The sequence below is a fragment of the Pleurodeles waltl genome, chromosome 12 (assembly GCF_031143425.1).
Source record: "Pleurodeles waltl isolate 20211129_DDA chromosome 12, aPleWal1.hap1.20221129, whole genome shotgun sequence".
Lineage (NCBI taxonomy): Eukaryota > Metazoa > Chordata > Amphibia > Caudata > Salamandridae > Pleurodeles > Pleurodeles waltl.
Window position 1 is genome coordinate 608,004,989 of NC_090451.1, and position 16,965 is coordinate 608,021,953.

Here is a 16,965-nt window from a genome sequence, read left to right on the forward strand (position 1 = left end):
AATGTAATAAGAGTGAAAAGAGAAATAAAAGGATAAAACAAATTATATGAAATGAGAAGAAATGGCAATCTAATAGTTATGGTCTGAGCAAGCTTGTGGGGGGTTATTTTATATTTTTTCGGTGCAAGTTTATGCTGTAAAAAGAAAAGTTACACTCACCTATTGCTGGAAGTCATGTGCATTTAATAAAAATATTACATTTCCATTGTATACTATTTTTATCGAACACTACAAGTGCAGGATGGTGTACTTGGAGCAGGTAGGTAAACTATTTTAGCTTTAATGGGCTTCACTAGAAAATAGGATTCTTATTGGTTCAAGGTAACACTACTTTTGCCTTAGAATGACTGCATCATTAAAATAAAGTTTATACACAGAACAATATCTAAAAAAGAAAACAAGTGTTGTGCCGCCAGCCATACCACTGAATTCCACCGATTTTTAAGCAGAGGTTCACGTGGTAAGGCAAAATGCCATCACTCACAGAGAAAAACAGCAAATGGCTCAAGTGTATTGAGCCATTTCCTCATGAAGTATGTTGTGATGGGCGGAAACAAAACGGGACTTGCAAATGGATGAACAATGCTGACCCACAGCCACTCTCTGTATGTAAATGTATATTTGACCGTTTCTGCTAATTCTTTTCGATTACATTAGGATGGTATCTGTTTAAGCAGTCTCTAGACCAGGTTTAAAAATCAATAACTGGTACACTAGGGCTTCTGCACAACTGATATAGGTGGAAATATTTAGTATGATTAATTAGGAGGGCAGCTACAAAGAATTAACTCATCTAAAGAAAGCGTTTATTAACAACATTGTGGGTAACTGCAACAGGCTTTTAAAGCTAAAAAAAAAAAAAAAAAAAAAAAAAGCGCCCTGTGTGGGAACTTACCTTCACTATCCGGTCTCCTTCCTGTACCCCGGCTCGCATAGCAGCTCCTCCTACGACAAACAAATAGGCATTACTACAGGAAACACAAAAAATATTACTTTCTACCTCCACTCCGATAAGAAGCTGATGGGGACAACATGGCACAAGCATAACACCAGTGAACAAATAGAAAAATCAGCTCTTTGAGAGAGCTAGAAAATATGTTTTCCACAACCAGCATCGACGGATGCAACCTAAATGACTTTATTGCTCATCTTTATATACACCAGTGACTAAGTAAAGTTTTTAAAGGGTAATTCAAAGACCAAGAATTGTGACGATTTTGTCAAAATTAAAAAAAATGGTTGCCAAGAAAATTGTCAGAACTCAGTATTTTGGAAATTGGACTATACCTCTTAAGTGAGGACGATTTAAGGAAGGTGTGTGTAAGGAAATGCCTCCTTGGCATGGTTACCCCCTGACTTTTTGCCTTTGCTGATGCTATGTTTTGAATTGAAAGTGTGCTGAGGCCTGCTAACCAGGCCCCAGCACCAGTGTTCTTTCCCTAACCTGTAATTTTGATTCCACAATTTGCACACCCTGGCATCCAGATAAGTCCCTTGTAACTGGTACCTCTGGTACCAAGGGCCCTGATGCCAGGGAAGGTCTCTAAGGGCTGCAGCATGTATTATGCCACCCTAGAGACCCCTCACTCAGCACAGACACACTGCTTACCAGCTTGTGTGTGCTAGTGAGAACAAAATGAGTAAGTCGACATGGCACTCCCCTCAGGGTGCCATGCCAGCCTCTCACTGCCTATGCAGTATAGGTAAGACACCCCTCTAGCAGGCCTTACAGCCCTAAGGCAGGGTGCACTATACCATAGGTGAGGGTACCAGTGCATGAGCGCTGTGCCCCTACAGTGTCTAAGCAAAACCTTAGACATTGTAAGTGCAGGGTAGCCATAAGAGTATATGGTCTGGGAGTCTGTTTTACACGAACTCCACAGCACCATAATGGCTACACTGAAAACTGGGAAGTTTGGTATCAAACTTCTCAGCACAATAAATGCACACTGATGCCAGTGTACATTTTATTGTAAAATACACCACAGAGGGCACCTTAGAGGTGCCCCCTGAAACTTAACCGACTATCTGTGTAGGCTGACTGGTTCCAGCAGCCTGCCACACTAGAGACATGTTGCTGGCCCCATGAGGAGAGTGCCTTTGTCACTCTGAGGCCAGTAACAAAGCCTGCACTGGGTGGAGATGCTAACACCTCCCCCAGGCAGGAGCTGTAACACCTGGCGGTGAGCCTCAAAGGCTCACCCCTTTGTCACAGCCCAGCAGGGCACTCCAGCTTAGTGGAGTTGCCCGCCCCCTCCGGCCACGGCCCCCACTTTTGGCGGCAAGGCTGGAGGGAACAAAGAAAACAACAAGGAGGAGTCACTGGCCAGTCAGGACAGCCCCTAAGGTGTCCTGAGCTGAGGTGACTCTAACTTTTAGAAATCCTCCATCTTGCAGATGGAGGATTCCCCCAATAGGATTAGGGATGTGACCCCCTCCCCTTGGGAGGAGGCACAAAGAGGGTGTACTCACCCTCAGGGCTAGTAGCCATTGGCTACTAACCCCCCAGACCTAAACACGCCCTTAAATTTAGTATTTAAGGGCTCTCCCTGAACCTAGAAATTAGATTCCTGCAACAACAAGAAGAAGGACTGCCTAGCTGAAAACCCCTGCAGAGGAAGACCAGAAGATAACAACTGCCTTGGCTCCAGAAACTCACCGGCCTGTCTCCTGCCTTCCAAAGAACTCTGCTCCAGCGACGCCTTCCAAAGGGACCAGCGACCTCTGAATCCTCTGAGGACTGCCCTGCTTCGACGACGACAAGAAACTCCTGAGGACAGCGGACCTGCTCCAAAAAGACTGCAACTTTATCCAAAGGAGCAGCTTTAAAGAACCCTGCAATCTCCCCGCAAGAAGCGTGAGACTTGCAACACTGCACCCGGCGACCCCGACTCGGCTGGTGGAGGACCAACACCTCAGGGAGGACCCCCGGACTACTCTACGACTGTGAGTACCAAAACCTGTCCCCCCTGAGCCCCCACAGCGCCGCCTGCAGAGGGAATCCCGAGGCTTCCCCTGACCGCGACTCTCTGAAACCTAAGTCCCGACGCCTGGAAAAGACCCTGCACCCGCAGCCCCCAGGACCTGAAGGACCGGACTTTCACTGCAGACGTGACCCCCAGGAGTCCCTCTCCCTTGCCCAAGTGGAGGTTTCCCCGAGGAAGCCCCCCCTTGCCTGCCTGCAGCGCTGAAGAGATCCCTTGATCTCTCATTGACTTCCATTGCGAACCCGACGCTTGTTCTAACACTGCACCCGGCCGCCCCCGCGCCGCTGAGGGTGAAATTTCTGTGTGGGCTTGTGTCCCCCCCAGTGCCCTACAAAACCCCCCTGGTCTGCCCTCCGAAGACGCGGGTACTTACCTGCTGGCAGACTGGAACCGGGGCACCCCCTTCTCTCCATTGAAGCCTATGCGTTTTGGGCACCACTTTGGACTCTGCACCTGACCGGCCCTGAGCTGCTGGTGTGGTAACTTTGGGGTTGCTCTGAACCCCCAACGGTGGGCTACCTTGGACCAAGAACTGAACCCTGTAAGTGTCTTACTTACCTGGTAAAACTAACAAATACTTACCTCCCCCAGGAACTGTGAAAATTGCACTGTGTCCACTTTTAAAATAGCTATTTGTGAATAACTTGAAAAGTATACATGCAATTGAAATAATTCAAAGTTCCTAATGTACTTACCTGCAATACCTTTCAAACAAGATATTACATGTTAAATTTGAACCTGTGGTTCTTAAAATAAACTAAGAAAAGATATTTTTCTATACAAAACCTATTGGCTGGATTTGTCTCTGAGTGTGTGTACCTCATTTATTGTCTATGTGTATGTACAACAAATGCTTAACACTACTCCTTGGATAAGCCTACTGCTCGACCACACTACCACAAAATAGAGCATTAGTATTATCTCTTTTTACCACTATTTTACCTCTAAGGGGAACCCTTGGACTCTGTGCATGCTATTCCTTACTTTGAAATAGCACATACAGAGCAAACTTCCTACAGTGTGCACTCAAAGAAATGCCTAGGCATGCATTTTACCCTTGAGCAGAAGAGGAGGAACTCAAACCCTCATTGCTTACAGTAGTAGCTCCATCTTTATTCCTGTAAGGGTAACTTTGTGCCTGTGGTCAAGTTACTTGATAGAAACCTAGTCAAACCCAATGAAAATACTGCAGATGACTGCCTCAGTGCACTTGGAAAAAAAAAACGTACAAAAGTTGTTTAAATTATTCAAGCTACAAAAGGTGAAAAATGTGTGCAACTCCATGGCAATCTGTTTACCAAAGATGGAAACATAACGCTATTGAAGAGTGAGAAAGAAAAGGATTTAGGGGGTCATTATTAACACGGCGGTAAACAGTGCCATGTTCATGCTGGAGGTCTTTCCATAGACCGCCAGCCCCCTTGAGACCCCGCCGGCCGCGTTACGAACATTCTGCTGGGCCGGAGGGCGGAAACATTGTTTCCACCCGCTGGTGCAGCAGAATGCAAGGCCGGGACATTGCCGACAGCTCCACATGGAGCCGTCAATGCCTCAGTGTGGTGGGTGCAGCAGCACCCGTTGCTCAGAGCACTGCCCGTAAATCGGGCAGTGAGCTGCACGACGGGGCACTGCACGGGGGGCCCTTGAACTGCCCATGCCGAGTGCATGGGCTGGGGCCCCCAGGGCACCCCTTCCACCAGCCTTTCCCTTGCGGGAAAGGCTGGGAGAAACAGTGTACATTATCCGGAGGGCAGCGCTGCCCTGTCGGATAATGTAATCTGCCATCGTCAGGCTGCCTGTCGGCGATAGCGTGGCAGTGGCGGAGGGCCGCCACATGCGGCCCTCCCTGTTTTTATTATATGGCGGTCTGAACCGCCAGGGTTCATAATGAGCCCCTTAGCCCCCAAATTAGTGTCCATCTTGCCAGAGTATTATAAATACCCCATGATCAACGATGAGTAGAAGAATTTGACAAATACGACAACTGTAAACAGACTGTATATATATTTCTAAAAAAAAAAAAAAAAAAAAAAAAAAACATAACCAAAAGTGTAGGAACTCATCAAGTCCACATCAGCAGCGACATTAAAGCAGCAGCTCGAGATTTTAAAGCTTAAAATGGAACTGGACTTATTCAAAAACATAGTTTACAAAAATTACTGTAAATTGCTAAAATAAAATAGACCCTTGGATTATGTTTTTTCAAAGTTTAATCAGTAAACTTAGAAATAGATTTTATATTGGATTATGGACGGTTTCCTTTAGCGCCTCTTCCCTTTCACGAGGTCGGTAAAAGGAAAGACAACATGTATAAAATGATGCTCCACTGATAATACACATTAGCCAAGTTGTATGAATAAATCAGACAGGCTGTCCAGAAGCTGCGGTTGAGAGGGAATGTAAACCTGTATGTTGTGGAGCTTTCAAAAATGGCTGGGTATCTGGCAGAAGGAATTTTTAGTGTCAAAACAGGCTACTGCAGTGCACTGAGGATAGAAAATGGTAATCGGGTACATAAACTGATTGCATCAAATATGGAAACTGGAACTGAAAAGCTGATGGTCAAGTAGAGATGGGAGAATCAGTGTTTGAGGCCGAATGGGAAAAATGCTAGCGCTCTTGGCCAAAGAACTTGAGAAACCTGCTTGGCTCTGGGTTCCTGCAAGTGTTAAAACATAATAATCATGGGCAAAGCCAATAGATCTCGCCTATGCAAGAGCTACTGTCTCTGCCAATGTGTTTTAGCCATATTTAACAACAGGGTGGCTGCTGTTCAGCATGGCTAAAAGTTAATAGTGTAGAAGGCAGTGGTGTGGATTGTTGTAGAGGTGAATGGCAAACAGTGGAGTAGAGTGCTGTAGAGTGGAGTGGCAGATAGTGTCATATACTAGAGTTCCATAGTGTGGAGTAGCATAGAGTGACATACACTGGAGTGACAGAGTACAGTGCAAAGTATAGCGGCATTGAGTGCAGTGCCACTGACCTCAGAGGCAAAGAAAGCAGTGACATAGATTAGAGTGGAGTGGCACAGTGCAGTGGGGCAGAGTGCAATGGCATAGAGAGTCGAGTGGTGTGGCATAAAGTTGAGTGATGCAGAGGACAGCTGCGCAGAGTAGAGTCGAGTGAGAGTGTAGAGTTGAGTGGCATAGAGTGCAATAGAGCAGAGTAGCATAGATTGGTGCAAAGTATAGTGCCGCAGAATGCAGTTGCATAGAGTGGAGCAGCATACAGTGCAGTAGGCTAGAGTAGAGTGGTGTAGAGTTCAGTGGCGAAGAGCGCAGTGTTGCAGAGTAGAGTGTCAGAGTGCACTGGTGTAGTTTGGAGTAGAGTGATGTAGAGAGCAGTGGCGTAGAGTACAGTAGCTTAGAGTACAGTGGTTAAGAGCAGAATGGCATAGAGGGCAGTGGCGTGGAGTAGAATGTCGCTGAGAGGAGTAGAGTGGCGTGGAGTGCGGTGGCATAGAGTAGATTGTTTCAGAATAGAGTAAAGTGGCGTGGAGTGGTGCAGGGTACAGTGCAGTTGCATAGAGTGTAAAGGCAGGTAGTAAAGTGGTGTAGAGTACAGTGGCACAGACTGCAGTGGTGCAGAGCAGATTACAGTGGTGTGCAGTGGATTGGTGTAGCGTGCAGGGCCGCAGAGTTGAGTGCTACAGAGTAAAGTACATTGGCATTGAGTGTGTTGGCACAGAGTGCAGTGGCATAGAGTGCAGTGTTGCAGAGTGGTGTAGAGTACAGTGGAGCAGAGTGCAATTGTACAGAGTAGATTGATGTGGTCTAGAATGGAGTGGTGTAGAGTGCAGTGTCAATGAGTGCAGTGGTGCAGAGTAGAGTAGTGAAGAGTGCATTGGCTTAGAGTAGAGTAGAAAGGCTTAGAGTGCAGTGGCATAAAGTGGAGTCGTGCAGAGTGCAGTGGAGTGGAGTGGGGCAGAGTAGAGTAGGGTGGAGTGACGTAGAGTGGAGTATTAGTGTATGACTGCCTGACTTAGTAACTCTATAGGTTTTGTACATGGATATTTAACTGCTTGTCTGTATTACTTACTGATGTGGTAGTCCGTGTTGGGAGTATGTAACTTATGTGAAAGTGCCTTTGCTTGTGCTGGACAGGTAACTGCTTTTTAAAGGTATGAGTGGATTTGTGACTGCCTCTGTCGCCCTCTGACTGAATTTGTGATCAGCTCTATGGTTTTCAAAACAGGTATGTTACTAGCTATATTAGTGTTTGGCTGAGTGTGTCAGTGGCTGTATCAATGTGTGCCTCAGTGTGTCAGCGCCTGTATCAATGTGGGCCTAGGTGTGTCAGTGGCTGCATTAGTGTTTAGCAGAGTGTGTGCCTCAGTGTGTGCCTAGGTCTGTAAGTAGCTATATCCGTGTTTGAGTAAGTGTGTCATGGGCTGTACTGGTGTGTGCCTGGTTGTGTCAGTGCCTCTATTTGAGTGTGCCTGTGTGTCAGTGGCTATATGAGGGCTTGGCTGGGTGTGTCAGTTTCAATGTGTGCATGAGTATTTAAGTGGCTGCATTATGTTAGGCTGAGTGTCTTAGTGTGTGTCTCAGTGTGTGCCTAGGTCTGTAAGTAGCTGTATTAGTGTTTGACTGGATGTATCAGTGGCTATAGTAGTGTGTGCTTGGATGTGTCAGTGCCTACATTGGTGTGGCCCTATGTGTCAGTGTCTAAATGAGCATTTGACTGGGTGTGTCAGTGTCTGCATCAGAGTTTGCCTGGGAGTGTCAGTAGCTGTAGTAGTGTTTGGCTGGGTGTGTCAGTAGCTGCATCAGTGTGTGCCTGGGTGTGTCAGTGTCTGCACAGATGTGTAAATATTTACGTTAGTTGCTGCAAAAGTGTCTGGTTGGTTGTGTCAGTGGCTGTATCAGTGTGTGCCCAAGTGTGCCAGTGTCTACATCGGTGTGCACCTAGGTGTGTCACTGCCTGCATCGTTGTTTGCTTGGGTGCGTCACTGGCTCCATTAGTGTCAATGAGTATTTTAGTGGATGTACAGGTCATTAAATGGATGTGTGAATAGTTTTCTTAGTGTTTTTCTCATTGTGTCAATTACTTTCTAGCTATACCACTTTTGGATTCATGAGCACTTTTCTGAAAATATAACTGGGTGCATAAGTGCACCAGTTATATAGTGTATAACATGCACTGTAATTCTGTCACTCGATTTATAGATGCATTTATGAATTACTGTATGGATAAGTGACTAGGTATATCCGTACTTGAGTACATATGTGACTGGTGCCTCTGTGGCTGTCTCAATGGATTGGTAAGTAACTATGTCAGTCTATGAGTGCCTGTCTTAGTAACTCCGTAGGTCTCTAAGTAGGTATCTAGGAGCCTCTATGGATTTTTTAGTGGCTCGGTTAGTGAGTTTTGGGGTATGTAATTGTGTGTGAAAGTGGCTTTATATATTTTGGGTACATAACTGCTGAGTAAATGTGTAAGTAAATGTGTAAATGCCTCTGTCACCATCTGGCAGTATGTGTAAAGGGCCCTATCGGTTTTTAAACAGGTATTTCAGCAGCTAAATTTGTCAGTGTGAATTTTTATATATAGATGTATGGTTGTTTGCATCTGCCTGTTCCTTCTGGATTCACAATTAGCGTCATATTTCCATTATCTGTATGGTGGTGTCATACACCATTTTACTACAGAATGTCAGTTACTCTCCGGTTTTACTGCTATAGTGATCATACTCGCTTCTATAAATCTCAATCTTCATGTATAAGTACCTGCTTGTGTTTCTGAGTGGGTATAAAATATGTACTGTTAATTTATTTGCTGTAATCAATCATCAACACCTACTTCCAAAACACATTAATTTTTAGCTTGATAAAATAAGTGTTGCGCTACCATTTTTTCTTCCTCCTTTGCTGTTCACTGTACTTTTCCTTATCATCATGTACTCTTCTGATTTATATTCCCTTTAATCTTTTGTACATCCTACACATTTTTTTCACCTTTATATAAAAAAGCCTTTATCAAATATATTTGTTTAAAGTGCACCCTAATTCACATACCTGTTAGATGTTTGTTGATCTGAAGTATTTTTTCTCAGTATCAGCTAGAATCCTTTCTCACTGAAAATGTGAATTCAGAAGCACAAGAAAGGTATACAATTCTCAAATAAAGGAAACATTAAAGGCAAACCTTTCAACTTTGCTTTCAGTGATACTCATGTAAAAAAACAAATCACAACCTTCCTTTTATATTTTAATTTTGTTATACCTCTTCTCAAGGCTCAGTCTTTTTTTAACTCTTTCTAATAATTCTAAGAAGCCCAATTTGGTAGGGGTTTTGTACGGATCCGTGGAGGTGTTCAGCACGGCCTCCCATATAACTTTGCAGTGGATGCATGGATCCATCCGGAAACCTGTAAATCCATTTCATAATCTGCTGATAAACAATGTCATTTATACTCCACTTTGAATGAATGACTAAATTTAAACCCAAACACTCCTTATAATACCACTCTGCTTTCATGTTAACCCAAGGGTAGGTCGCTCCCCCTGCCGCTGCAGCTCCTCCAGGTTCCTGAGTTCCTGAGACCCACCTCACAATAAGTACCCCCCACCTCCCAGCCCCTCGCTATGCCCTGCGCTACTCACCCTCTCTCTTGCTCCTGCTTCTTTTCTTCTTCTCTGTTCTTCTGTTCTTCCTCCTCGCTCCTCGTCTGTAATCTTCTTCTGTACTCTTCTTTCCCCCGTCTTCACTCTACTTCTCTTCTTCCTCATCTCCTTCTGTGGTCTTCTGCCCTCTGTCCTTCGTTTTCTGTATCTTCTTCTGTATCTTCTTCTGTATCTTCTTCTGTATCTTCTTCTGTATCTTCTTCTGTATCTTCTTCTGTATCTTCTTCTGTGTTCTTCCGGTCTTCCTTTCTTCTCTCCTTCCGGTCTTCTGATCTTCCTTTCTTCTCTCCTTCCGGTCTTCTGTTCTTCTTGTCTTCTTGTCTTCTGTTCTTCTTGTCTTCTGACTTCGGCTCTTCTGCCTCCTCTGTCCTCTTCTCCCCGCGCCTGCCCTCCTGCTCCTGCCTCATCCCCCTCACCCACTCGCATCCCCCTCTCTATCTCCCCTATCTAACCCGTTCACTATCTACCTCCCCCACTCCTCCTATCTACCTATCTCTCTATCTCTCTATCCCACTAACTCCCTCACTCTCCACCTCCTCCTATCTTCCTATCTCTCTATCTATTTCCCTATCTATCGATTTCCCTATCTATTTTCTCTATCTATTTCTCTATCTCTCCCCCCCTCCCTCACCCCCGCTATTACCTATCCTCTCACTCTACCTCGCACCCACCTCTACAACCCCCCCTCCCCTATCTTCTCAACCCTACTCCTATCTTTCTCCCCTATCTCCTAAACCTCCTAACACTCACCCCCCTCCACCCTTAAACCCCCTCCCCCAGCTCTTCTCACTCTACCTGTCCCCCCCTCCCTCCCGCTTTCCCGCCGCGACCTCCTGCACGCCCCCGCCCCCCAGCTCCCATTCGCCCCCACCTGACCCCTCCCCCCCCTCCTACTTCATATGGCGGCCGCTGCGCGACAGTGGTAGCGACCCTTGACCCAAGGGTAGGTCGCTCCCCCTGCCGCTGCAGCTCCTCCAGGTTCCTGAGTTCCTGAGACCCACCTCACAGTAAGTACCTCCCAGCCCCTCGCTCTGCCCTGCGCTACTCACCCTCTCTCCTGCTCCTGCTTCTTTTCTTCTTTTCTGTTCTTCTGTTCTTCCTCCTCGCTCCTCGTCTGTAATCTTCTGTACTCTTCTTTCCCCCGTCTTCACTCTACTTCTCTTCTTCCTCATCTTCTTCTGTGGTCTTCTGCCCTCTGTTCTTCATCTTCTGTATCTTCTTCTGTATCTTCTTCTGTATCTTCTTCTGTATCTTCTTCTGTATCTTCTTCTGTATCTTCTTCTGTATCTTCTTCTGTATCTTCTTCTGTGTTCTTCCGGTCTTCCTTTCTTCTCTACTTCTGGTCTTCTGATCTTCCTTTCTTCTCTCCTTCTTGTCTTCTGTTCTTCTTGTCTTCTGTTCTTCTTGTCTTCTGTTCTTCTTGTCTTCTGTTCTTCTTGTCTTCTGTTCTTCTTGTCTTCTTGTCTTCTTGTCTTCTTGTCTTCTTGTCTTCTGTTCTTCTGCCTCCTCCGTCATCTTCTCCCAGCGCCTGCCCTCCTGCTCCTGCCTCATCCCCCTCCCCCACTCGCATCCCCCTCTCTATCTCCCCTATCTAACCCGTTCACTAGATACCTCCCCCACTCCTCCTATCTACCTATCTCTCTATCTCTCTATCTCTCTATCTCTCTATCCCACTATCTAACTCCCTCACTCTCCACCTCCTCCTATCTTCCTATCTCTCTATCTATTTCCCTATCTATCGATTTCCCTATCTATTTTCTCTATCTATTTCTCTATCTCTCCCCCCCTCCCTCACCCCCTCTATTACCTATCTTCCTATCCTCTCACTCTACCTCTCACCCTCACCCACCTCTACAACCCCCCCTCCCCTATCTTCTCAACCCTACTCCTATCTTTCTCCCCTATCTCCTAAACCTCCTAACACTCACCGCCCTCCACCCTTAAAACCCCCTCCCCCAGCTCTTCTCACTCTACCTGTCCCCCCCCTCGCCCCGCCGCGACCTCCTGCACGCCCCCGCCCCCCAGCTCCCATTCGCCCCCACCTGACCCCTCCCCCCCCTCCTACTTCATATGGCGGCTGCTGCGCGACCGCGCCGCTGGCGCGCCAGAGGCGCGCCAGAGGTAAGCCCATCTGCGCCTGTCCCGCGCCCAGCGCCACGACCCCTGGACCCCAGCTCTCCCAAGCCCCGCTGACCCGCTACGACCCCACCACCCTCCACGCCCTCAACCCAGGACGCTCCAACACTTGCTTCCAAGCTCACCCCAAACGCACCCATGGACCCTTCGCCTGCAACTCCTGCAAACGCACCTTCCACCACGCAACAACCATGACCACCAGCCCACGCGCCATCAACCACCTCAAGTGCATCCTAGTCAACGCTCGCTCCGTCCACAAACACGCCGTTGAACTCTGGGACCTCCTGGACTCCATAGCACCGGACGTCGCCTTCATCACGGAGACCTGGATGAACGCCTCCTCGGCCCCTGACATCGCCACTGCCATCCCCGAAGGCTACAAGATCTCCAGAAAAGACTGCACCAACCAGGTTGGAGGAGGTATCGCCATCGTCTTCAAAGACTCCATCAGCGTCACCACCTCCACCGAAGACACCCCTCTCGCCGCTGAACACCTGCATTTTCAGATTCGCACCGATCCGAGGACCACCCTCAGAGGATCCCTCATCTACCGTCCTCCCGGGCCACGCGCCCCTTTCAGCGACGCCATCGCCGACTTCATCTCCCCGCACGCCCTCGCCTCGCCGGACTACATCCTCCTAGGTGACCTCAACTTCCATCTGGAACAAAACAACGACCCCAACACCACCACCCTGCTCGACAACCTCGCCAACCTCGGCCTCAAACAACTGGTGAACACCGCCACCCACATCGCCGGACACACGCTTGACCCCATCTTCTCCGCCAGCAAACACGTCTTCTTCAGCCACGCCTCCGCCCTACACTGGACCGACCACAGCTGCGTCCACTTCACATTCCGACGCGAGACCCGCCACCTCCGCACCCAACCCATCCCTCGTCGACAGTGGAACAAGATCCCCGAAGAGCAACTCTTTTCCGCACTCGCCGCCAACCAACCCACCCTCACCACCGACCCCAACGACGCAGCCCTCAACCTCACAAACTGGATCTCCAACTGCGCAGACATCCTTGCTCCCCTCAAACGCACGCATCGACAGACCAACACCAAAAAACCTCTCTGGTTCTCTGACACCCTCAAAGAATCAAAGAAAACTTGTCGCGCCCTTGAGAAAGCCTGGCGCAAGGACCGCACCGCTGACAACATGACCGCCCTCAAGAACGCTACCCGCGAACACCACCACCTGATCCGCGCCGCCAAAAGGAACTTTTTCTCCGACAGACTGGACAAAAACAGACACAACAGCAGAGAACTCTTCAGCATTGTCAAGGAGTTCTCCAACCCCAGCGCCAACGCCGTTACACCCTCACAGGATCTGTGCGAATCCCTCGCCACTTTCTTCCATCGCAAGATTAGCGACCTCCACGACAGCTTCGGACACCAGACCCAACCAAACACCACCGAACCGGCATCCACGGCCATCACCCTCAACAACTGGTCCCACATCAACACGGAAGAAACCAAATCCATCATGAACTCTATCCACTCCGGCGCCCCTTCGGACCCCTGCCCGCACTTCATCTTTAACAAAGCCGACAACATCATCGCCCCGCACCTCCAGACCGTCATCAACTCTTCTTTTTCTTCTGCTACCTTCCCCGAATGCTGGAAACATGCCGAAGTCAACGCCTTACTAAAGAAACCCACGGCTGACCCGAGCGACCTGAAAAACTTCCACCCCATCTCTCTTCTGCCTTTCCCAGCCAAAGTAATAGAGAAGACCGTCAACAAACAGCTGACCACCTTCCTGGAAGACAACAACCTGCTCGACCCCTCACAAACCGGATTCCGAACCAACCACAGCACTGAAACCGCCCTCATCTCAGTCACTGACGACATCAGAACCCTGATGGACAATGGTGAAACAGTCGCTCTCATTCTCCTCGACCTCTCGGCTGCCTTTGACACCGTCTGTCACCGCACCCTAATCACCCGCCTCCGCTCCACCGGAATCCAAGGCCAGGCCCTGGACTGGATCGCCTCCTTCCTCTCAAACCATTCCCAAAGAGTTTACCTCCCTCCGTTTCGCTCAGAACCCACCGAGATCATCTGCGGCGTACCCCAAGGCTCATCACTCAGCCCGACACTCTTCAATGTCTACATGAGCCCCCTCGCCAACATCGTACGCAAGCACGACATCATCATCACCTCCTACGCCGACGACACGCAACTTATACTCTCCCTCACCAAGGATCCCGCCAGCGCCAAGACCAACCTACAAGAGGGTATGAAGGACGTCGCAGATTGGATGAGGCTCAGCCGCCTAAAGCTGAACTCTGAAAAAACGGAAGTCCTCATCCTCGGCAACACCCCGTCCGCCTGGGACGACTCCTGGTGGCCCACAGCCCTCGGCACCGCACCGACCCCCACAGACCACGCACGCAACCTCGGCTTCATCTTGGACCCTCTTCTCACCATGACCAAGCAAGTCAACGCCGTGTCCTCCGCCTGCTTCCTCACCCTCCGCAAGATCTTCTGCTGGATCCCCGCCGACACCAGAAAAACCGTGACCCACGCCCTTGTCACGAGCCGCCTGGACTACGGAAACACACTCTACGCCGGGACCACAGCCAAACTCCAAAATCGCCTGCAACGCATTCAAAACGCCTCGGCCCACCTCATCCTCGACATACCCCGCAGCAGCCACATCTCCGCACACCTGAGACACCTGCACTGGCTCCCAGTCAGCAAAAGGATCACCTTCCGACTTCTCACCCACGCACACAAAGCCCTCCACGACAAGGGACCGGAATACCTCAACAGACGCCTCAGCTTCTACGTCCCCACCCGCCTCCTCCGCTCCTCTGGCCTCACACTCGCTGCTGTCCCTCGCATCCGCCGCTCCACAGCGGGTGGGAGATCTTTCTCCTTCCTGGCGGCCAAGACCTGGAACTCCCTCCCCACCAGCCTCAGGACCACCCAGGACCACTCCGCTTTCCGGAGACTCCTAAAGACCTGGCTGTTCGAGCAGCGATAACCCCCCCTTTTTCCCCTAGCGCCTTGAGACCCGCACAGGTGAGTAGCGCGCTTTATAAATGTTAATGATTTGATTTGATTTAACAGTCTAGTCTTTTTTGTTCCCTTTCCCCCATGTTCTTGTAGCACTGTTTCCACAGTGACCACGTTTTAAACATTCTCTACTAGCAATAGGTCAAATGTTCGGAATACATGCTGAGAACATACTAACTTCAAAATGAACTGTAGCAGGTTTGGTTGAGTGTTTGCAATTATAGGGATATCACAAACACCATTACTGTTCTCTTACTTCTCCAAAGCCAATCACACATGTACTTATTTTTATCTCATTATCACTACCTAGTTTTGCCACCAACATATTTACACCATCCAACAAAAAATTATCTGTAAGTGGGTGTGTCCCCTGTGGGTGTCTGTGTAGGTCAGTGAATGGGTGTGGGTGTGTGTCAGTCTCTGTGAGTGAGTGAGTACTTGCGTAGGTCCGTCAGTGGGTGCGTGGGCGGTTTGTGCGTGTGTGTGTCTGTGAGGGGGGTTGGGTTTGCATGTCTTTGTAGTTTAGTGAGTGAGTGTGGGTCTGAGTGGGTGAGTGCCTCTGTGGGTCTGTGAGTGCCTCTGCGGGTCTGTGACTGGATCTGTGAGTCTGTGTGTGTGTGGGGGGGGGGAGGGTGGCCTGTGAGTGGGTGTGTGCGTGTCTGTGAGTGGGTGTGTGAGTCTTTGGGTGGGTCTGTGAGTGGGTGTGTGACTGTAGTTCTGTGGGTGGGTGTGTGTGTGTAGGTCTGTGAATGGGGGTGTGTGTGTGCCTGAGTGGATGTGTGAGTGTTTGTGAGAGTGTGTGTGTGTGTGTGTGTGTGTGTGTGTGTGTGTGTCAGAGTGGGTCTGTGTGTCTCTTAGTGGTTCTGAGAATATTTTTGTATCTGTGAGTGAGTCTTTGAGTATATAGATATATATTTTTTAATTTGCAGTGGGATCTGTAGCAGATTTACGCGGGGGGCATGCTGAATGCCACAGTGGATCATTGGATCGCGCATGTGGAAATAAAAACATTTTTAGGCAATTTGTTGCCCATCATACGTACTTTTGCCATCTCAAAAACACAAACATTGGTTCAGGGGACTTTTATTCTGACCCCTTCTTCTAAATCACACACTACTTTTCAGTCCCCAGGACCATTTCGCAACACATAAAATTGCGGGTAACAACTTTTCTCTTAGGTTGCGGCCACCCAATCAGGACCTTGGCAGATGGATCTGTGTTCCTTGACATTTATATTTCTTTTTCCTTTAATAACTACAAAACTACTGAACAGATTTACACTAATTCACAAAAATGGCTCTTTCTGGACCAGGAGCTAACTTTTTAACACGTTTGGTCTAATACCGTCCAGTGGTTTAGGCTGTAGTCATGTTCAAAATCCCTAAGGGAAATTGCAGGAAGAAAACGCGTTTTGGGATCCCTCCCCCCCCCTTTTTCTTGGCCCTTGGTTGAAGGATCACCCCCAAACTTGCAAGACAGCAGCTGAAGTGAGTGGCAAAATAGTTTAAAAAAATTCGTGGAGATTCATCAAACGGAACCAAAGTTTTTGGCAAAACAAAAACGCTTTTCTTATGGAAACTAGATCCGAACTGTAACTACCTACTGGGAACAGCCAGTAGGATACAGATATGTATACCATGTTTCCATAAGAAATAGATTTTTTTGGATTAGCTTAATACTTTGTCATTGTTTGACAAATCTTCAAACAAACTGTACAACGTAAAGTCTCATTGATAACAGTTCTTTCCTGTAACGTTTTGGGGTGATTTGTCAAACGGGGTAGAGAAAACAAGCTTTGGCAAAGTCAATAGGTCTCACCTTTGCAGGAGCTATTGGCTTTGCCAATGTGTTTTAGCCATGATGTATACCAGCATGGATGCTGTTTAGCATGGCTGAAAGTTAGTGGCATAGACAAGAGTGTCAACGAGTGTCAAAGTGGAATGGCAAAGAGTGGAGTAGAGTGTTCTAGAGCGGAGTGGCAGAGAGTGTTGTGTATTGGACTGGCATAGTGTTTAGTCACCTAACCAGAGAGGCAGAGTGGAGTGAAGTGCATTGACGCAGAGTGTATCCAAGTATAATGGCGCAGAGTGCAGTGGCAATGGGTGAGTGGCACTGAATTCAGCAGCGTACAATGCTTCATCGCAGAATGCAGTTGCGTAAATTGGAGTAGCGCTGAGTGGATAGGCGC

The 16,965-nt window shown here is 48.2% G+C and overlaps 1 protein-coding gene across 3 annotated transcripts in view; it reads right to left on the minus strand.

Moving 5' to 3' along the window:
- The window catches only part of ARHGEF11 (Rho guanine nucleotide exchange factor 11), a 787,362-nt gene that overhangs the window by 540,223 nt on the left and 230,174 nt on the right, over positions 1 to 16,965 (minus strand). For all 3 annotated transcript variants that reach the window (XM_069217872.1, XM_069217873.1, XM_069217871.1), the window contains exon 4: positions 896 to 945. In XM_069217872.1, the coding sequence (XP_069073973.1) occupies positions 896 to 945 (50 nt within the window). The remainder of the gene's footprint in view (positions 1 to 895; positions 946 to 16,965) is intronic.